This window comes from Rhipicephalus microplus, unplaced genomic scaffold (genome assembly GCF_043290135.1).
Source record: "Rhipicephalus microplus isolate Deutch F79 unplaced genomic scaffold, USDA_Rmic scaffold_15, whole genome shotgun sequence".
NCBI lineage: Eukaryota > Metazoa > Arthropoda > Arachnida > Ixodida > Ixodidae > Rhipicephalus > Rhipicephalus microplus.
The window spans coordinates 6666565-6689745 of NW_027464588.1; the positions used below are offsets into that span (position 1 = coordinate 6666565).

Here is a 23181-nt window from a genome sequence, read left to right on the forward strand (position 1 = left end):
ATTCATACTATCAATCAGGTAATAGAGAAATGCTCAGAGTATAATCAACCACTATACATAGCCTTCATAGATTACGAGAAGGCTTTTGATTCAGTAGAAATATCAGAAGTCATGCAGACACTGCGGAATCAGGGCGCAGATGAAATATATATAAACATTCTGGAAGAAATCTACAGGGGATCAACTGCTACCATAGTGCTTCATAAAGAAAGCAACAGAATACCAATAAAGAAGGGTGTAAGGCAGGGGGACACAATCTCCCCAATGCTATTCACTGCGTGCTTACAGGACGTTTTCAGAAGCCTAGAATGGGAACAGTTAGGGATAAGAGTTAATGGAGAGTACCTCAGTAGCCTGCGCTTCGCCGATGACATTGCATTGCTGAGTAACTCAGGGGACGAATTGCAACTCATGATTACGGAGTTAGACAAGGAGAGCAGAAAGGTGGGTCTTAAAATTAATCTGCAGAAAACGAAAGTAATGTACAACAACCTCGGAAAGGAGCAGCGCTTTGCGATAGGTACTAGAGCACTTGAAGTTGTAAAAGACTATGTCTACTTAGGGCAGGTAATAACCGCAGAGCCTAACCACGAGATTGAAGTAACTAGAAGAATAAGAATGGGGTGGAGCACATTCGGCAGGCACTCTCAAATTATGACAAGTAGATTGCCACTGTCCCTCAAGAGGAAGGTATATAACAGCTGTATCTTGCCGGTACTTAGCTACGGAGCAGAAACCTGGAGACTCACAAAGAGGGTTCAACTTAAATTGAGGACGACGCAGCGAGCAATGGAAAGAAAAATGGTAGGTGTAACCTTAAGAGACAAGAAGAGAGCAGAGTGGATTAGGGGACAAACGGGAGTTAAGGATATCATAGCTGCAATAAAGAAGAGGAAATGGACATGGGCCGGGCATGTAGCACGTAGACAGGATAACCGCTGGTCATTAAGGGTCACCAACTAGATTCCCAGAGAAGGGAAGCGGGGTAGGGGGAGACAGAAGGTTAGGTGGGCAGATGAGATTAAGAAGTTTGCGGGTATAAATTGGCAACAGCAAGCACAGGACCGGGTTAACTGGCGGAACATGGGAGAGGCCTTTGTCCTGCAGTGAACGTAGACAGGCTGATGATGATGATATATATATATATATATATATATATATATATATATATATGCCCCTGCAGTGAGCTCTGTATCCGGCTTACTGTAAATAAAAATACTACTACTACTACTACTACTACTACTAAAATGTTCGCATAACATTCATTCCGACAGTGTGTGAAATCTGAGGGATTGTATATTATTGAAATAAATTTGCTTACTATCAGAACCTCTTTCATCATCTTTAGTGAACACTCTTCTGTGAGACGAACCATGACAGAAAAACAATGCGGCATTTTCAGCGTTTCTTCAGCTAGCTGAAAGTTATATGTGTCTTTAGAGTCTCACAAGTAGGCATAATGAAATGCGTTAAGTTTTATTCGTTTATTTATTCATTGCATCACCCGTTGAAAAGAATTTTATGTCACCTAATAATCACCTTCTCCATCCCAGCAAAGGTCTCTGCTGTGCTGCTGAACCGTCACACCACACGTGTCTTCATAATAGTCGATGCAGCGCTGAGGAACTGAATCCTTCACTTCTCTTCTTGCCCAGAGTAGGCACACTAGAAGAAGGTAAACATGCGATCATCAGTCGTGCAAAAATTGTTCTATCTTAAACGATCATTCATTAAACCTGAAGATGCTTTATTTACCGTTTAACACAGCATAATATTATTTAGTGTAATGTGGTTAGAGGGCACTTAGGAATCCATACAGTCTTTATTACGGCTGCCTGCCTCTGTTACAGCATTGAAAAGTAATAGGCAATAGTGACGATGTGGGCTTGTTGGTGATACATTTGAAAGAATATTATGTAGCGCGAGCCGAAAAAAACGGACACAGGAAGGAATAGACTGAGAGGACAGAGCGCTACCAACAACATGTTTATTTTCGAACTCCAAGCCGATTTTAAGCCATGATCGTCAGGCGAGCAAGCAGATAAGCACATGTATTCAGATAAATGCACGACAATGTCATCTACCTACAAGAAAAAACTACAAATAGGGCAACAAAAAACACCACAGATAAAATCACGTATCACTGCGTACGCAGGAACACCAGTTCCTTGGGTGACAAAGCAATTGAAGGCTTGCTGATGCATACATCTCCAAGAGCATCAATAAGTTCGGCTTCTATGATCAACCGAGTCCTCTCATCCTTATGCCGACCAAAAATGATTGTACTCTGGAACAAAGGCCGGCACCCACACGCGTGAATGTGAAGAGCGAGAAAACCTTCTGACGGCAGTTTATCCGCCTTGTAATTGTGTTCTCTCAATCGCTCATTTACACACCTACTGATTTGGCCGACATATTTTTGCCCACATGTGAATAGAATAAGATAAATTACAAGCGAAATGCACTCCATAAATCAAGACGCACGGCCATAATTCCATATGTTCACCAGCTGTCACATAACCTAAAGAAAGTGGCACTTCGGGACAATATTAGGGTGCAATTTTCAGTACGTGATAAACTTGGGAAATTGTGTGTGCTGATGAATCTGTCACGTGGGGAAAGGGTATTATGCACAAAAAGGCATACACACAAATTTGAGGAGTGCATTTCGTTCGTCATTTATCGTATTCTATTCACATGTGGTAAAAAATATGTCGTCCAAACCAGTGGGTGTGTGAATGAGGGATTGAGAGAACACAATTACAAGGCGGATAAACTGCCACCAGAAGGTTTTCTAGCTCTTCACAGTTATGCATGTGGGTGCCGGCCTTTGTTCCAGATTGATTGATTTGTGGGGTTTAACGTCCCAAAACTACCACATGATTATAAGAGACGCCGTAGTGGAGGGCTCCGGAAATTTAGACCACCTGGGGTTCTTTAACGTGCACCCAAATCTGAGCACACGGGCCTACAACATTTCCGCCTCCATTTTGTTCCAGAGTACAATCATTGTTGGTCGGCATAAGGATCAAATGACTCGGTTGATCATAGACGCCGAACTTATTTTTGCTCTTGGAGATGTATGCATCAGCAAGCCTTCTATTGCTTTGTCACCCAAGGAACTGGTGTTTTTGCGTACGCAGTGATACGTGATTTTACCTATGATGTTTTTTGTTGTCCTATTTATAGTTTTTACTTGTAGGTAGATGATATTGTCGTGCATTTATCTTAATACACGTGCTTATCTGCTTGCTCGCCTGACGATTATGGCTTAAAAGCGGCTTGGAGGTCGAAAATAAACATGTTGTTGCTAGTAGCGCTCTGTCCTCTCAGTCTATTCCTTCCTGTGTCTGTTTTTTTCGCCTCACGCTACATAAATTTTTTTCAAATAGACAAGCACCACTCGCAGGCCACGCGTGAGGTAACTGAGGCCTATCACATAAGTTCCATGGACGGTACATGAGTAAGCTCTTCATCAGTCGCGCTATTGCAAAAAGATATTTCCTGTTTGGATGATTCTATAGCTTCGTACCTGTTTGCAACTCAATCAATAAGTTACAAGAGTTTTGTTGACATTGTACCGCAGTGGTTGTTAACTGCACCCATATACGCAAGCCCATTCTGTTTCTATCATATATATGTTCACCACTCAGCTAATAAATAATGGTGTGAAGTTAGCGCTCTTTCTGTCGTTGTTTATTGCTTCCATAGCTACGCCATATCTACGTCTAAATTGCTCTGTTCGTATATTCAGCTCTGACATCCCCCTGGATACACTTTTTCTTGACTGCATGCGCAATCTACGTCTCACTGTGCTTCAAGTACCGAAATACCGACCTCTCAGTGGGTGTAAGCTTGAGTCCTTTCAGCTAGATTTCCTTGAGAGACCATTTTGCCACGTGTTTCTGACGCCACTCTTCGAAGACGCGAAGTAGAAGCTATAGGTGGTAGTTCCAGCGTGGCTTTGGCTACCTTTCTTATGTCAACAATCAGTTTCAGGAGCTTGTTTGGCAAGCTTTTTATGCTCGCGCCTTGTCTGGCGGCGGTGATGACGTGTGCATTTTCCGGTGATTTCAAAAATGTTCACTAAATGACGCGCCACCACTCAAGGCATTGGCTCTATGGTGACTCCAACAATGCTCACCAGGTCGCATGCCGTCGGTGAAAGAGTCGGCTTTCCGGTGATTTGAAGAATGCTCATGAGGTGGCGCGCCGCCGCTCAAAGCAGCGCATACCACTCTCGGCACGTACTCTAATAAAGTTGTTTCCATACATCCCTATCTCTTCCCCAGGAGATCACGCAATGAACCCTCTTTGTTACCGCTCGGCAGCATGTACTTCAGAGAAGCCAAGGGAGCAGCACAGCGGGCTCTTAACGCCGACGCGGGGTCTTGCCGTCAAGACCCCGTGATATATAACAACGTTTCCACGTCCATATATGATGATATAAATGTTTACGGCTGATTTCTGGGTTACCCGATCAACTCCGAGCAAGCTACTCGAACACCATTCAATATATTGATGCTCTTGTGCTTAGATATAGGCGCACGTTGAAGGACCCGAGGTGGTCGAAATCACTGCAGCACTCCACTACAGCGTCCCTCATAATCATAGGGTCGCTTTGGAACAATAAACCCCAACATTTATTATTAAAAACATCAATCACTTTGTAAATTTTACCGTAAGTGTTTTATTTTCACTTCCATGGTTTTTTAAGTGAGGTACAGAATGACGTGCGAAGTACGAGTGCTTCAAATTTCAGCATTAACCGCCAGATTTTCGTCTTTCCGGAAATCAGCAGCGATATTTTTTTAGAAACCTGGCGTCTTATAACACGAAGAAATGACGCGTATATCGAATATCGGAAAAGTGTTCTTTTCAATAGAAGCGTTATGTGACATGTTGAAACTATTTCTTTCCACTTCCTCCCTCCCCAGCTGCCACTTTTTCCACTGTGTCGACCTACGTGGCGACAGAACTCCGTGACATCATCCCACTAGCTCAGGTGAGTTTTTTACCCCTGCTCTGCTATGAGTTCTCGACAGGAGGATGCGTAGCAGTGCAAACAGCTGCCGCATCCAAACCACGATCATTTGTTCAATCGCATTGTGTCAATGGCGCCCTCAAATTGGTCGGTTCTATTGTTTCAAAGGGTTTCGTATGACCGGGAAGCCTACGTTTTCTGTGTACAACGCTTTTGAAATGAATGCTATAAAATCTGAATTCAAATATTAAATTCAAGGCAAAGGAATACGATGGTCCGCCGCTGTAGGTACGCGGAGAAAGCCTGCTGCATCGAGTGGCTGACGCCATGGTAAGCCGACTCAAGCTTGCCAGCGGCTCATCAAAACACAAACCTTACTGCACCTTTGAGGTTTTGGAACAGCGGCTTCGCAGTTACGTCACGTAAAATATTTGAACACATGTTTCGCTAATTTGCAACGCATCGTGCTTTTAGGGTGCATTGGGCATGTTGTGCGAGAAAGCACTAGTTAAAAGTTACAATCAGGTCATATTTTTTGTACGAAGAGTCATAGAGAATGTCCTTAGGTTCAGTCAAAAGAATTTGAAAGACTACGTGTAGCTTCGACTACTGGTGCACGGCTGGAAGCAACAACGCAAACGGGGTTAGGCCAAGCTAACTTTGAGCAGTGATGTCAAGTTTCTGCCAGTAGTGCAGTATATGGCAAGACTTGAGTGTTCTTCTCCGGTTGCGATCGGTTTCTTGAACTACGCACGAGTCCCGTGGTGCTGGGGGAAACATGACTAGTCAATATTTTTTTTGGTGGAAACATCTCACGTGCCAAGTTGTATGATGCTACTTGATTTAAGCCACGTGACTTGTTTTTGGACGACGTCACGTTGTTGTAGTGAGGTCACAAATCGTTACGTGATGTCACGTAATTTGGACACAACAAAAATGACGTGACGGTCGGATTGAATGCCCGAGTCAAAGCCGATCGCTTGTGGCACCACTCCTCTTACCAGAGGCTGCCATTTATGGGTATGTACCACACGTGGCCTGTGTAAAGAATTTTATTCCGTACGCAACAATACATTGATGTTATTTTTGCCATGAGCTGGGATTCGTGCTTATCATACAGTGAAAACCCTCTTGTGCTATATGCCAAGGAAGTGACTACGAGAGCACCAAGAAATAGGCGCAATCCTTTGATGGGCTAGTTGGCGTATTTCTTGACATATACAAAGTATTTTCCGTCCTAAGAAACGAGGATCACAGAAGACACAAAAGTCGATTGGCGGGTGATGCAACTCTGATCATGCACCCAGAAAATATTGGTCTCTGGTGGCTGCGTCGGCTTCATGAGGGACCTATACTTGCCAGTCTGTATCTCTGCTAAGCAGCGTAGTCTCCCTCGAAAAAAATTTTGTTAATAGTAGGTTAAGAAGACTACTATTGGGAAAATGAGGGCCATCTTGTAAAGTGAAATGAAACAATGCTCCTGCTGCCACGCAACCTTCACAGCATGTTCATAAATGGGCGGTGATCATGTGCAAGACTATCAGGAGTTAGAAGCCATTCCTTCGGAGATATATCAGTGTGAAGTAAAAAGGTGACATAGGATTCCTCCGCAAAAGACAGTCGTACTATACTACATAACGCCAAAACTTGCATCGCGACCGTATGCACAAGATTCTGGACGGTTTTATAATATCTTTTGTGTTGGTGGGCGGAAAGGAAGGTGCAGCAGTTATTATGAAGATTGTGGTTTCTGCTGACGTCTTTCTTCAAATGCCAAATATTGGGCGGAATATATATTGCCTATCTACTACCTGAAAAGAAAGTACATCCATTCTGCGTTCGATAGAGTACACATTGAAAACACAAAAGAAGGAAGTAGAGCAAACGCTGGTCTAACTGCTAAAAATTTATTTGAAATATTGTATTTTATATATGTGCAAACTCGCCCACCACTCAGTTCTAATAAAGCAGCCTTTTGAAAAAAAGTATCAGCTCAGTTTTTATCACAAAACACAAGATAAATATACGCAATAAACTTCACAATAATCACCAGTTTAATGGCTGATCCCTTATATAATGGGTACGAGTCAAACATATAGGAACAAGCAAGCAAGCAAGCAAAATTCACGTTTATTTTGGCTGCGGTAAAAGAAGTGCGGATTTGTGCTAATTATGTCCGTATCATACATATGAGTGAGCAAAATTTTTGTCATTATTATAGAACTAATTCTTGTTGGTTATGGTATTTCTAGCGCGTTGTGCAGAAGAAAGCGGATCAATGGTGTGCCGTGTTGAGGCATAATTTAACAGTTCCCTTATTGCATCTAACCGTGAACATCTACGCAGGATAGCCACACTTACACACTTGTCCGCGTGATCCCGCTTTGGTAGGCAGCCCTGCCCAAATCCCTAACAACTGGCTTGCAGTTTGGAGGATGGGTTTCCGAATAACTCAATAACGCTAAATACCGGCATGCATTGGAAAGACTTTCCATAATTTTACAAGGCCTCCACGCAGGTAATGTAAAAAAAAATTGCCAGCGACTCTTGTTTGTGGCTGAGGATATTATGAAGCATTTAAAAAAAAACATGCCACTACAACCCAAATCTTGCACACATCTATGTTGCGAATTCTCGGAGGCAGTGCTTCACATATATATATGCATTGGGCAGCACAGCGTAGATGATAGCGTATATGGCGCGTATCGCCACTGAAACACATACAATGTCACCTATGACATATACCAATTCCCGTTTATTCCGTCTCTGGATAAGTAATTTCGAAAAGTAATCGTGACCCTACCACGGTGTTTTAGTGGTTAAGGTACTCGGCTGCTGAACCGCAGGTTGCGCAATCAAATTCCGGCTGCAGTGGCTGCATTTTCGATGAAGGCGGAAATGTTGTAGGCCCGTGCGCTCAGATTTGGGTGCAGGTGAAAGAACTCAGGTGGTAGAAATTTCCGGGGCCCTCCACTACAGCGTCTCTCATATTTATATAGGATTATTTGGGCGTTAAACCCCACAGATGAATCAATCAAAAGTAATTGTGTATCAGAATTGCTAAGGCCACCACATATTTCAATTCTTGCATGATTCTGCAGAGAGATAAACTTCCTATGAATAATGGAGTCGCTGTTGGTCTCGTGGCAAACATCTACGCCTACTATGTAACCTACTTCGCGACTGCTTTTAGATGCGAGAAATTTTGTGGTCAAGTTCAATTCGGTGTGCGGGTCGCCACCCTTACTGCGCATGTGAGTCTCCTCCCCTCTTTCTGCTCGCCTCGAAATGCCGATGCAGACAGCCTCTACTGAATAGTTTCTTGATTGAAAAAAAAACTGCTCTCGCTGCACAACCGTTCGCAGGCAAACCTTTATCTATCGGCACTACATCTCGATATCCAAGTTAGTGTTGGTGGGAAATTTCTCCCGTGTGTTGTCGAATAACAAAACTACGCTGCGCCCTCATTAAATCAAAGTGAACTGGAGGTCTCTATTTCAAATTTAGGTCTGCCGTCTCTCTTTGCCCACTAGCAGCGATTAGCAATTACCAAAAAAAAACACCGGTTCATTACTGCGGGCTTTGAGCCTCCCCAGCCTTTGCTCCTGCGCAATGGCGGGATGAGAGCCTGCGTCAACGCCGCCGCCAGTGTAAAAGTTAGTGCCCACTGCTTCACATAAACGTATGGTTCTTTGTAGCGGAACCATAGCGTTAAAGCGTTAAAGAGCTCGTGTCGCAGAAAAACCCGCTGCTGGCGTCGGCCCCGTTGATTGTGAGCGAAAAATAAATTGTCTGTGTATCTGTTACTGAAAAATCAGGTTACCGATTTGCCGCGGGAGGCTGCTACTTGTCCAGGCGGGCACACGCGATCACACTGAAAAAGCCGCACAATCGAAGAAAAAAAATGTGCTCAAGGTCACGAGGTGCGCTAGTTTCTTGGCCCTGCCACTTATGCCTGCTTAGCTTCCAGCGCTTTCGTCGGGACGACAGAAGAGCATATGCGATTGCAGCATGCGACAAGCCTTTGTAACTCCACTCGCACTGGAAGGATTCCTGAATTTTTTGCGGCGTTGAATTCGTGAGTAAATAAGCTTTCTAGTGAATTCACTTGATGGTTACTTGAAACAGTCTTTCAGGGCCCTTTATTAAATTTTGTTCGACAGGTGTCATGACGCAAACGAGCCCATTCGGCGATAACAATGCACGCTGGTCCAATCTACTCTGTGCGTGTTTGTGTGCGTGCGTGTGCATGTAACAAAACATATCAATAAGAATGCACTTAGCGGTTGAAGGATGCACTGTGGGCCGGATTTCGCTATCGCGTTCAACTCTTAAAGGCGAAGCTTAGGTGTCCCCCAACTTTTGCTCGAGCGACAGCAGCACTGTCTTATAAAAATTGGGCGCAACCATGGTAATTACTCTAGCAGTTTCGTGCTCCTAACTGAGTATCTTGTGCCCTCCATAATAATGTCAATTTTCCTGGGCCGAACGTAGGACGGCAAACAATACAGGGTTCACAAAACGTTCTAGTGTTCCTCATGAGTGTTCTTACCATGTCCATCGTACTCTAAATCCGCAACAGCACAGTCCTTGTAGTCCGTGTAGTGAAGGATACCCTCTCTTTGCGTCAAATCTGTGAAGTTCCAAATATTCATTTCACACCCAACTCTTCTGCAAAATAAGCTGACTGTCAGTAAATCAAACAGAGTTTTGTGAGAGACCCGCAAAAGCAGCGATAGCTTGGTTGAAGTCGACTAACTTGGAACAAAGTTAATGCGGTATATAGTCGCTTTAAACACAGGCTTCTTCAGTTGCAAGGGTCATCTTAAGAAAATCAACGTTGCAATATCGATAGAATGTTTGGCCGCAGCAATGCACAACTATTATTACGCAGAACAAGGCAAAATACGTTTTACCTTCCTCAACAGAAATATAGTTGTGTTTTTCAAGTGCCATATTCTCCAAATTCGCTACTAGTATATCTACTAATAGACCTATTAAGGCGAATGCCTCAGATGTCTCACGAAATGCAATAAGTGACCGTCGGCGCTCACCAGTGAAACCTTGTTAGGTGCAGAAATATTTCGAAAGAGGGTGGGCGAGAATTTATACATTAACCAAGAACAAGATGACCATCGCCTTCAAGACCCCTTAGGTGGGAGAACTTGGAACCCTGGGAGATTTTATAGTGATAAAGGTCTCATTGCCATGGCAGCATGAAGAACTTGGTTCTATCTGTCAAAATAAGGTCGTGAAACGGATCTGCTGCTGAAAAAAAACCGGGAAGATTAATTGAGCTTCCTTGCCTCGCCGCAGTGGTCTAGTGGATAAGGTACTCGGCTGCTGACCCGCAGGTCGCGGGATCGAATCTCGGCGGTGGCTGCTGCATTTTCGATGGAAGCGAAAATACTGTAAGCCCGTGTGCGCAGGTTTTGGTGCGCGTTAAAGAACCCCAGTTGGTCAAAATCTCCGGAGCCCTCCATTTTGGCGTCTCTCGTAATCATATGGTGGTTTTGGGACTTTAAACTCCACATACTAAGAGATGAATACTTGAGCTTCCTTGAAAAGCAGGAAGCGTGACTTCTCAATGCCCACTTGGACAGTGCCGCGATTGAAAAACCAGACCTGTGTTTCTTGCATGGTGAACCAAGTTTTTAAGGGTGAATAATAATATGGTAAAAGTCTCCCATCATGATTTTGTTTTTATTTATAGAATGCATGGAAGATTGTCTCCTATTGTACTTTACAAACTCACTAAGTTGAGCCTTGAAAAAGTACGAAAAACGTATAAAGGTGGTGCATCACTCAATGATTATAATAAAATATTGTAGGGGGTTATGTCGTTAAAACTATACGGTTAGGATGCAGCAACCACTCTCACTTTACGACAAGCTTTTCAAATAGGGTATATTCAAGGGGCTCAGTTTTCGTCACTTACAATTACACGAAAAATGTAAAAGCTAAACATTTGCATAAAGGTATAAACAAGTTTAGGAAGTTCGAGAAGTATTCAAAGTGATCCATATACCTTGATCACTGTTATACATATTAAAAGCAGTAATAAAGCACTTCCTCTCAAACCCCCTATTTTTCCTTTGTTTTACGAAGTCAATAAGTTGTCTTTCAATGTTGTTGCAGGCAAAAATAAACGGGACTCTGTATGCGACCTATGTTATCAATTTGATGATTTTTTTTAGCAATCACGTAACCATCAATAACGCAATGCTTTATGTGAGTGCTATAAAAACGGCATTCGCAAAGCAAATACAGCACATTTCTACTCGTTTAAACCCCTATATGTTATAATTTAACGCTAACTGATGTGTTTCGAAGAAACACAATGTATCAGAACTTTCTCGTAGGTATGGACACAAGCAGGGTTCATCATTTCGAAAGGGATACAAATAGACGAATAAATATGGCGAAGTACCGTCGTTTTGCATTGTTTGGTTTCCTTAGTTTACTTGTGCCAGTTGATTTTGTGTCGCTTCGTGGACCGACAGTGAGGGAAAATCATATTTTTCTCCTATTGACGAAATCAATTATAACGATACAAAAATCGCTACTCTTGTTACGTGAGGACGAGTGGAAAATACACCTTTAGGTTCCCGCACGAGCTCATTATGATTTGACATACGTAGACAATGCATGCCAGGGCAGGCGCATATATTGCTTGGCACAAATCAACTGCACTCTGTTGTGTGAGAAGTGGTGCTTTGGCGTGGAAAACCGCAGCATAGTAAACGACCCAATGACCAAACTGTGCGAAAATAGAAGCAGCAATGTTACAATGACAACGAAGTTCTCATATCTCGGCGCGATGATCCTAAATGAAACATTCAGCTTCGGTTTCGTCTCAGATAAGGAATATGTGAGATTAAAACAAGGAAACAATGGGATTCGGAAAGTATTAGTTTATCCTTGTTGCATTTACATTGTTTTACTTTATTTTTTCATTAAACATGAGGTAAATATTTCGTTACTGTGCACATTGGCTTTTGAACTTAAAATTGAACATCTTACCTTCCCCTACCGTGAACGTCATTGTTCCGGGTTTTTCAGCTGCTTTAACTTTGAACGGAATCTCAAGGCTGTTGGGAAAAAGGTTATACTGTGAGTGCGTGTCACTATAGTGAAAACGCGTTACGAATATTGCATAAGCATTCAGTCGCAATATGGTTATTACTAACAGAACATCGATTAACATGTAGAGCAGGGAGTTCAACCATGATAAGCGAGTATTTATTACTATGTGCTCACTTAGGGAGTGAGATTTCTAAGAGCTCTGTAGGGTGCGGTTGATTGTATTTTTTTATTGCTCTACTTTGTTTCTTTGACAAGCGACCGCATTACCATGTTTATAAGCGGCCAGAAACTGCTAAACAAGTGGAAATGAAGGTATTACATATAGGTGCACTTCCAGCTTTGCAGAAGTAAAGTTTTTTTTGTAGGGCGCCCTTGTAGCACTCCATTGTTCTATGCCGTCTGGATCGCAGGTCATTGTTCTTACTAATGGTATTAGCTGTCAGTTTGCCTGGGTCCTAGAGTCATAGATGGTAAAGCAGCAGGTACGTGCTTACCGAACACATGTTTACTGCACGACAGTGATGCCCGAGCTAGGCAGGCCCCTCTACTGAGAGACTCGCATGGGCGCAATCATTCGCAGTTCTTCCGTTACAAACTCAGCACTATCGCGAGGTGTGCCTGTATACCTTTTTCGCGCCTTCTCTTTGCGCAGGTATTATGCCTGGCATGGGTAAAATATGTAGACGTGTATTAGACTAAAAGTATGGCAAGTGCATTGCCAGTATTAGAGGGCATCATTGCGAAAACCACTCCTGCATTACGACAAGTTACGCGCCTAATTCATAAAATAGAGTTTAAAAAAAGATGCCAATAAAGACCATAGTCGTAATCACCATCAGTATCCACAAGAGTGGAATGGCGCGCAAGTGCGGGATTGAGAATTGTAAAAAAAATAGCCGAACCCACGTACCGTGGTAATCACTGGTATGCGAATCACGAACGAGGAAGATGGGAATGTCACTTTAAAATCAACCAACGTTACGAGGTGGGCGTAAATTATGCGGTTCATGACTTCCACGTCATGGTTTTCATGTTTGCACCTGCCATTTTTATTCGTCGTCCACTCACGTCACGTAGTACCAACTTGGTATATATGAAGCTAGCGAAACGGCCGCGAGCGCGCTATTATTGTAGCATGTATTCATGTTTTACACGAAACGAATTTCATGATTATCATGTTTGGACGTCCCATTTACCTTCGTCGTTTATTCACGTCACGTAATACCAAATTTGGTATATATGAAGCCAGCGAAACAGCCGCGAACGTGCTACGAGCTTAGCATGTATCCATGTTTTCACATGACACGCATGTGATGATTATCATGTTTGGACTCCCGTTTACCTTCGTTGTCCATTCACGTCACGTAGTACCCAATTCAGTATATGTGAAGCTAGCGAGACGGCCGCGAGTGCACCATGAGCATAGCTTGTATTCATCTTTTACATGACACGCATGTCTTGATTATCATCTTTGGATGTCCCATTTACCTTCGTTGTCTATTCACGCCACGTAACACCAAGTTTCGTGTATGTGAAGCTAGCGAAACGGCCGCGAGTGCATTATGAGCGTGGTATGTAGACTTGCTCTATAATGACACGCATGTCATGGTTATCATGTCTGCACCAATATTATACATTTGACATCCATTCACTTCCCGTAATACAAAATTTGGTGTATGTGAATCCAGAAACGACCGTGACCGCATCATAAGCATGGCATGTAGTCATGCTCTTACATGACATGCTTGTCATGATTATCATGTTTGCACGAGTCATATTCTTTCGTCATCCATTCACGTCACGTTATACCAAAGTTGGTGTATGTGAACCCAGTGAAATTATTGGAAGTGCATCATGAGCATGGCATGTGTCTTGTTCTTACATGACACTCATGTCATGAATATTATGTTTACCCAGTCATATAACGTCATCATCCATTGACGTCACGTAATACCAAATTTGGTGTATGTGAAGCTAGCGAAATGACCGCGAGCGCATCATGAGCGTGGCATGTAGTCACGTTCTTACATGACACGCACGTCATGATTATCATTTTCCCACCAGTCTTATACCTTCATAATTCATTCACGTCACGTTATACCAAAGTTGGTGTATGTGAAGCGAGCGAAACGAGCACGAGCGCATCATAAGCGTGGCATCTAGTCATGATGTTACATGACACGCATGTGATGCTTTGCACGGGAGGGCCTGTCACGTTCGCTATGCAGTCATGTCGTACTATACCTGCTTTGCGATATGTCATGTGAATGAAACCACCGCAGGAGCAGCAAGACCATGACTTGTAAATTATGACATTCACAATATACATGTCACAATTTTTATCGCATGAATAGTCAATTATGCTTGCCATACAGTCATGTTGTGTCATACCGAATTTGGCGTGGATCCTATTATTCAATCGACCAGGAGAGCTAGAAGTTGTAGGCAGCTAGATAGAGAGATAAGAGCAAACTCGCCGAAGTTCGCTAAGAATTGCTTTGCATTTAAAACTCGCATTTATCAACATTCTCTGCAATGTTGCAATGAGCGTGCCCATTTCTCCCGAGTAAATATCTGCTGACTATAATCATTCACATCCTATCGACCACTCATGCAATATGCCATTAGTGATGACCCCTACAAGGTAGAGCTATCTTGCGCCGTGGTTGAGAAATATACTTTTTATGAGAAACAGATGTTCTATGCCGCCATCAATGTACCGCCGGGGTTAAAAATATGCCGATGGACTCCATCACAATGTGCCTCAATTCATGTTCTTTACTAGAACCTGGAGTGCCTCAGGCTACTTTTGTGAATTTACTGGGTTGGGTGGCTTGAATGAATAAGATTTAAAGTAACAAACCTGGCCACAATTTACAATGCGAAAGTCGTGCTTCACTTGGCAAAGTGTCTCAATCGGCAGATTTTTACTGCGTATTGATTAAGAACTATTTTTTGTTAGTACAGATGCCCGTGCCGAGAAAAAAACTTTATTCTTCGTCTGCTAAAAGCAACCATGTGTAGATACAAAGCAGTGGGAGCTAACACTCACACTGGTGGCGACGTTGACGCTAACATTCGTCAAGCGAAGGGCAAGTGAACACGCACTAGACTGAATTTGAATGCGCGATTTAGTGCCTACACTTACGGTGTGGCCATTGAACGGTTGTGCAGCGCGAGCAGTTGGTTTTGCAATAGCAGACGCTGGGTGGGGGGGTGATTTCTTAGGGAAGAAAAGTCGGAAAGGTAAGAAATAGGGTGTGGAGTGCACAATGACTGTCTCTCATGTGAAGATACCTCAACCGATACGCTCATGGAGGAAAGGGCAAAGACAGTTAGAGGGAAGACAAGAATGCAGGCTAAAAGATAAAAAGGTAGGGTGGGAGTGAAATTAAAGAGGAGACAAAAAAGAAACTGGAATGATGGGAGGAGGACACACGTCACTGTGGCGAGCAGCTTATAAAAGTCACTCGGTCAAGCTGCTGTCCTCAAGAAATTTTAGTAAGGCCGCCAGGGCAGAGCAGCGATAGTCCTCGTAGCCGGTTGGGGGAAGAAGTGTAGGAGGTCCTGCAGGGTCGCACATGATAGTACGACGAGACGGTATCTCTTCACGAGCCGCTTGCGCGCTTCACCGAGATCACGACACTCGCACAAGAGGTGGGACAGTGTTTCCACCGTGCCGCAGTGTGCGCAGATCGGAGACCTCGCGCCGCGCAGACGATACCTCCATTCAGCCGGCCACACGAAGCCGGTTCCCAGGGCTAGGAGGAGTCCTTGCTCGCGGCGGGTGAAACCAGTCGCTGACATGGGAGGAGGGGAGCGTCCGGTGGCAACCCCAGCACCGTAATGCTCGCGCGTTAGCTACCGGCGAAGGTTCTTGCGTGCCGAGTCAAAGGAGCTTGCTAGTAGGCTAGTGGGGTCTCATCGAAGTACGCTTGTCTATAGCAAGTTTGTCTCGCCTCGTTACCCACGATACCGACGTGTGATTGCAACCACTGGAGCACAAGATCACTGCCACGCTCTTTAAGGGCCAGTAGGCTGCGTGCAACGCGCTGAGCCAGAAGCTGGCCATGTTCCTCTCTTGCGAGCTAACTCAGGGCAGGTTTTGAGTCGCAGAATATTGATGCGCTCTTGAGGACTGGCGACTCACGTAGGAGGTCGGCAGCCAACGAAATCTTGGCTACCTCAGCTGTTGTCAAACATGCGCAATACCGCAAGCGGTACTTTCGCTCAGTGCCAAGCTGAAGGGCTATGCAGACAGCTGCAGCAGAGCGACCCCGCAGGACGGACCCATTAGTTAAAATTTGCGTTCTTCCGGCCAGGTCCCTGTACATTCACGCCACAGTCTCCTGTGTCATTGCAAGGAGCGGAGTGTGGCGCTTGGATCAGACTCCCGACAAGTGCAGATTCACTTGAAGAGCACATGCTGTTGAGGCGGCGGCCAGAGCGAAGGGCGCGCGGGATCGTCGGCCACAATGCCATCGTAGACGTCCAGGAGTCGGCCGACACGGGGATTTGGCACAGCACGTAACCGCGCAAGCAGGGGGCCAGCATCGGGTGCCCGGTTGAGACGCTCCAAGTGGCGCAGAGCGCGCATGTTCGACGTGAGTGACGCAGGATACGCGCGAGCTTCCGCGAGTGTCTCGGCCACTCGAGAGCTACGAGGCATTCCGTGACACATGCGGATTATGTGGTGGCGGTCTTGGTTTATGAGTCACCGCTGTGGTGCTTAGAGTTTGCAGATCGGCAGCGCTTAGTGCACTGTAGATAGAGCCATCGCCTCGTATGTAGTGCAGGCGAAGGCAGCAGGGCAGCCGTTGCCACGGGCGAGTAGACGGCGCACAGCCGATACCACGCAACGCATCGTCTGGCGTACGCGCCGCACCGCCGGAAACCATCGGAGGCGATTGTCTAATGTGAGGCTGAGGTATAGTGACCTGCGGTAGCGGACATTGCTGCGCCAAACTATCGGCACGCCATTTAGCTGAAGCCACGGGAGACTTCATCGGGCCTCAGCACGAGTCTGAACGACGAGGGCCTTGGTTTTCGGTGCCGAAATCGTGAGGCCGATACTTTTAACAAAGGTGGCCACACACAGGAGGGCCTCCTGCATATAGGCGCGCACCACTGATAGCTGCCTGCGTCGGCCTTGCGAGGCAAGAGAGGGGAAGGGGAGCGACAGTTTTGCGGATGTTTTCCTGGGCTGGCACGAGACGCGAGCATGCGACACAGGAGGCGAGGTGCGAGCATAAGCAGTGGGGGGGGGGCACGCAAGGCACCGTTAGAAAAGCTAGTTAAAAAGCTGTTTCGCATCTAAAACACCACGTGACATGCCCACTTCTATGTCGTATCATGCCACGCCTTAGAATACCATGTTAGAAAGACCACATCTTTTGGCCGGGTGGCCTGCCTCGGCATTGCGGCGAAGAAGGAGGTGACTCAGTGAAGCACGTATTGCAAAAGGTCGCACGAGTTAGTATTGCTGTGTCTTTTTATGCCTGTCATGACACGTCGTAAGAGGAGCGTGAAGTTTTTACGGTTGGCCAAGTCCTTTACCATTATGCAAGAGCGGAAGATATTTAAGTACCTTCTTATATGACTGAATATAGTTACAAAAACGGTGTGGACACGTGCATGCCCACAAAGCACATGCGCAGTACAGTGGGAATCGATGATATGCGAAGCGCGAATGAGAAATGTTGATATATTACTTTAAAATCAGCAAACCGTTATGAGATGAAGATAAATGATGCTATGCATGACTTCCGGGTCATAATTATCAAGTTTGGGTTTGTCCTTTACCTTCATCATCCATTCATGTCACGTGATACCAAATTTAGTATATGTGGAGCTAGCGAAACAGCCACGAACCCGCTATGAAGGTGGTATGTTGTCACGTTCTTACATGACACACGTGTAAGAATTGTCATGTTTGCACCGGTCATATATTTCGCCATCCATTGACCTCTCGCAGCACCAAATTTGGTATATGTTGAGCTAGCAAAAGTGCCGCGAGGGCATCATGAAGGGCCCAGTATACTCCAATGTAGCGTTGACGAGAGCGAACGCTGGACACAGCGAAGCTACAGTAGCAAAACACGAGCACTCTATAGTCTGACGCCAGGCGCAACCAGCGTCCGTCGGCGCGGCCCGACGGCAACCGGCGCGAAATGCGACATGCTGCATTTCGCGTCGATGCGTTACCCACACAACACTGCGTCTCCCTGCTCTCGTGGCGGAAGGATGCTGGACGCGCTGATGTATCAAAGCAACGCAGCCCAGCGGGTCCCTGCGAGTATAAGACAGCACCAACGCCGAGAGCTTTAACCTCCCGGTGCCATCGTGGGCGGGGCCCCCAGACGGTACCCCCTGATGGAGGCATTCTCGTCTTCTCAGGCCCAAATAAAATTCCTTGACTGACTGACTGACAGACTGACTGAGCACCGTTGCCTGACGTGGCAACGCCAGCATGATGCGACGAAATGAATGCCGGCGAGCACGCGCACCGCGTCACGTCGAAATGTATTGCCGACTTCACTGTGGCATGTACTCATGTCCTCACATGACACTCATCTCATGATTATCATGTTTGCACCTGTCACATACCTTCGTTATCCATTGGCGTCACGTAATACCAAATTTGGCCTATGTGAAGCTAGCGAAGCGGCCGCGCGTACACCATCAGTGTGGCATGTAGTCATGTTGTTACATAACACGCATATCGTAATCGTCATGCTTAGATGTGTCATTTACCTATGTCGTCCGTTCGCGTCGCTTTATACCGAGTTTGGGAGATGTGAAGCTAGCGAAATGGCCGCGATTACATCATGAGCGTAGCATGTAGTCATGTAGTTACATAACACGCATCTCATGTTTATTACGTTATCGCTAGTATCATACCTTCGTCATCCATTCACGTCTCGTAAAACCAAATTTAGTAAGCATGGCATGTAGTCATGTTGTTACATGACACGCATGACACGATTTTTACGTTGGGTCTGGCACTTGTGTTCGCCATGCAATCATACCATACCGTACCAGTGTTGCAACATGCCATGTGAATGAAACCGCCGCAAGAGCTGCAGGACCATGAAATGTAAATTATGACATTCATGACGTACATGTCAAGATTGCCATGTTATGACTAGACAAATATGTTCGTGGTGTAGTCATGTTATGTCATACGAAGTTTGGTATCCATACCATTATCGAAACGGTCGGGAGAGCTAAAAGTCGTAGGCGGATAGAAAGATGAATACATAGATAGATAGATAGATAGATAGATAGATAGATAGATAGATAGATAGATAGATAGATAGATACGCTGAAGTTCACCGAAGTTCGCTAAGAAATAATTCGCATTTAAAAAAGTGGTCATTGCACTCGATAGCTAAAGTTTTGGCCTGCTCCACATGGAATGTGGCGGAGAACTTTTTGCAGGCATCTGCAGTAAGCAGGGGAACACTAATAATAAATATGAAGTGACAAACTGTCTCAGTGGACACTTTTCCAACATATGTACAATTTTCTTGATCACATAATGCCTATCTTTGTTTCCTCCTAGGTTATTGAAATAATCATGCTTAATTAGGTAGCCAAACGGAAAAAAAGTATAGGTCGACCAGCTTCTGTCGATAGTAATCAACATAGATTTGGTAGCAACCTCTCATAATGCATCGGCATACATTTCGAGCCGGTCTAAATACAGCTGGAGCACCCGGTACACTTAGGCGCGGGGGTTGTTTTTTGCCACATATTGGCAAACCTCAATATGACGTGACGGAAAACACAAGTAACACGATTAATTTTTTTTATATTCGCTTCAATAAAGTTTCATGAGAAAAATTTCTTAATAACCTGCAGCAATTGCAGTTGTTGTGTTCTTACTACTAACCTCGTATATTACACGAACTATTCGGACGTGTCAAGTTAAATGAGTTTGCATCCCCCGATTCCAAACTTCCATTAGTTTAGCGCTTCTTGCGTGGCGAGGAGGACAAGATGGTTTGAGAAAACGGGGGGTTACAATAATTCGTTTTGTTGTTACATGTGTCACAAGTATTTTTCGTATCCACAAACAATCATTTGTTTCTGTACCGTACAGTGTGTATTAATTACTTACCCAAGCGAAGGAAAGTTCCAGAGATAAGTTGTTGTCTTCTCCTGGGAATCAATCTCAAGTTGCTTAGCCGAGAGACAAGAAAACTTTGTCGCGTTTGGTGCACCGGAAATGCCTACTGCGTATGGAAAACTAGCGAACACCTGCAGTAGATTTAGAAATTATAACACACCAAGTGGTATCATCACAACTGTTTTTTGTGGAAGGCTGTGTAGTAACGACTGATAATACTAATAATTATTTAGTTATATTGCTTTGCATTGACTTAGTATCGTAAGTACAATTATCACATTTTTGCAAAAAAGAATGGCTTTAAAATTTTTAAAATGCGCGCAGAGAGCCTGTCATTTTTACAGAAGCTATGCACCGGGAGCTTGTTTGCACTGGGAGATTGTTATGAACACGACGTGTCTGACTTATGCCACCTTGGAAGACAGCACGACAAATTCATTTCAGCCTTTGTGTCAGCCTGAATCAGTGGAGAGCCAAGAGATAGGAAAGTTGATGAATAATGAACTTTTTTTGAAGAAGAAGTTTATTCAAGAGGTAAACGAGGGCGTCATCGTATATAGCACAAAGGATACTGTGCTCGACCGTTGATATGGAATTGGCAGGTTCAATCCTGGCAGCAGTGGTCGCCTTCAACGAAATTAAATTATAAATGGTTCGCGTTCTTGGATTTATTTCGATGCACGTTAAGAACACCACGTGGTTAGGGTTTTCCAATCACTGCACTACAGAACGCTTCATAATCTTATGAAGGTTCTGGAGGCAGTGAATAACACTGAGAAGATGGTCGATTAGGAAAGTTTCAAATCAAGTTGGGCTTCAGCTTCGCGAATCAAGCTAATTGTTAATTTGCCGCTTCTTGAGTTACCAAAAACCCTAGGTGGATCCTAAAATATAAAATTATCTCACCTGTCAAAATACTTTCTTTTTTCTCAGGACATTTATCAATGCATGCGAGTGCTCACCTTGTATGTGTCTGTAGTCATTCTTGTAAGTTTCTGGGGTCCCCCTGGAGAGTGCAGAGCTTCAAACGCCAATGTAACGGCCAACGCAGCAAGCCAAGTAAGCAGTGCGACACGCCTCATAGCACAGATATGCGCACACAGTTACCCTTCGCGGATGCTTTCAAAATGTACAAGACAGTTCCAAGCCACTCTTCGAATGCGCCACACTGAAAAATCGTTTCTATTAATTGTAGCACGTACTACAGCTGACTCTTTGCATCTTCCACACCGTAATAAGCTTGAAGGAGCCGTTTCGTTCACGACTGTATTAGTCTGTCTAAACGTTAACGAGCCTGTCGTTTCTAGGAAAGATCAAGGACAGATGTTTTTATTCGTACTACGAATACCCAAAAAAGGACTATAGCAAGGGGAAGTAAATACAATACATAATTTAATCAGCAAAAAATAAGACAGTATGCTAAGGGGTATGCCTGTCAGATGTCAAAAACTTTTTGCCACTGCTTTGGACGAAAAAACAGGGTTGATTTACAATTTCATTACGAAATATTTTTGCTGGCATTAGTTCAGAACTGCGGGCCTTTTTAGCTGGCATTTCTCGACATTGTTTAAGCATCTGTTGCGAAAGCCGGGTTGTTTGTGACTTTACTCACTTAACTAAGCATACAATTTTGTCCCTGTAAAGCTTGAAAGACCTGCTTCATAATGTTTCCAATTATTAAGTTGGTTACGGGTATTACAGATGCCACTTCTATTGTCAATATCGAGTTATTACTCGTTTCTTTTGTTCCTGGCTACAGTGCCAGGAAAGTGCAAGCATTCAGAGCCCTCTATAGATATGCTAATGATCAGATCTATATCTCCTGCGTTATAGTACACGAGGGAACCATGTCGATATCGAGTGCGATCAATTATATATAACCTGAAAATCGAATATTCATTGTTCGTTCCCAAGTGTAGCAGCTGATGTTGATGTAGAAGACGAACATTTGTTATGAACAGAAATATCAAAGCTCTAAACTCAGAGAAAATCGGTGATCGGCGCACACAGCAAAGTTGGTCAACGCTCCCTTGAGTTTATTCAAAAGTAAGTTGCTGTTACTTCATGTTATCTCAAGGCATTATTGTTCCAGAAGTATTACTTCGTTACACTGGACCGATGTACAGCCCGTATGCTTGTTTATTATAGCGAAAGCTGTAATGACATCAAAACTCGGGTCACGTGCCGCGGCGTAGTTGTCCACCGCCACCACCACCGGTGTCCGTAGCCACATTGCACGAAATTTGAAAGAAAACCTAGTACCAATAGCACTGTGGGGTCGAACCCGGGTCTGCTGGGTGCGAGCCCATTATTTTACCTCAGAGCCACGCCAGTGCTTTGAACTTGTTGGCAGGCTTGCCTTAAACAGGCTTGATGTCGGAAAAGCAATCGCGTAAATATGACTTTAAAGCGTTTTCCAACAGCGAAAGAAGAACCAGTGAACGCACAATGTGAATAGTGTAACGAGTGGGTCGTTCAATGCTCCAACTAATTAAAAAAACTTGTTCTTGTTCACCAAATAACTGTGGTGCATACCCACTTCAGGCATGATTCCTCATCGTTGTCAGCCGATGCATAAACAATGGCCACAAATTCCGTGCAAGTGTTTAGCGGATACCACGCTTCTCAGAAGAATGACGAAACATACCATAGCGAATACTAGCTTACTACGTAAAAACTTTTATTATCAATGCCATACTGGGTATCAAGCAAGCGTGCTTGCAGCAGTTACCCAATTTATGTTCAGAAAAGGTTCTGAAAGGCCACTCTTCTAGCTTTCACTGTGACTGCGGTGTGCCTTCCGCGCAAGCCTGGCGTCTTTTTTTTTCTTTTAAATGAAGGTTTCTTTTGTATTATAGTTCTGAGGGATGGTATTGCATTGCGCGATGGCGCTATTAGCTCAAGTAAAAAAGGCTGTGAGAAAAAGACCTGAATCTAGAAATAATGTTTGCTGAGGTCCAAGATTTCAAACCACTTCTTT

The 23181-nt window shown here is 44.3% G+C and overlaps 1 protein-coding gene across 1 annotated transcript; it reads right to left on the reverse strand.

The window, feature by feature from the left end:
- Positions 1–1460: 1460 nt before the first annotated feature.
- Positions 1461–21438, reverse strand: LOC119182147 (uncharacterized). The gene is made up of 5 exons (XM_075883015.1): positions 21164–21438; positions 20193–20332; positions 12008–12075; positions 9537–9617; positions 1461–1665 (listed from the first exon to the last, which is right to left on the reverse strand). The coding sequence occupies exons 1-5, from the start codon at positions 21281–21283 to the stop codon at positions 1529–1531; spliced, it is 546 nt and encodes a 181-aa protein (XP_075739130.1). The 5' UTR covers positions 21284–21438; the 3' UTR covers positions 1461–1528.
- Between the last annotated feature and the right edge of the window lie 1743 nt (positions 21439–23181).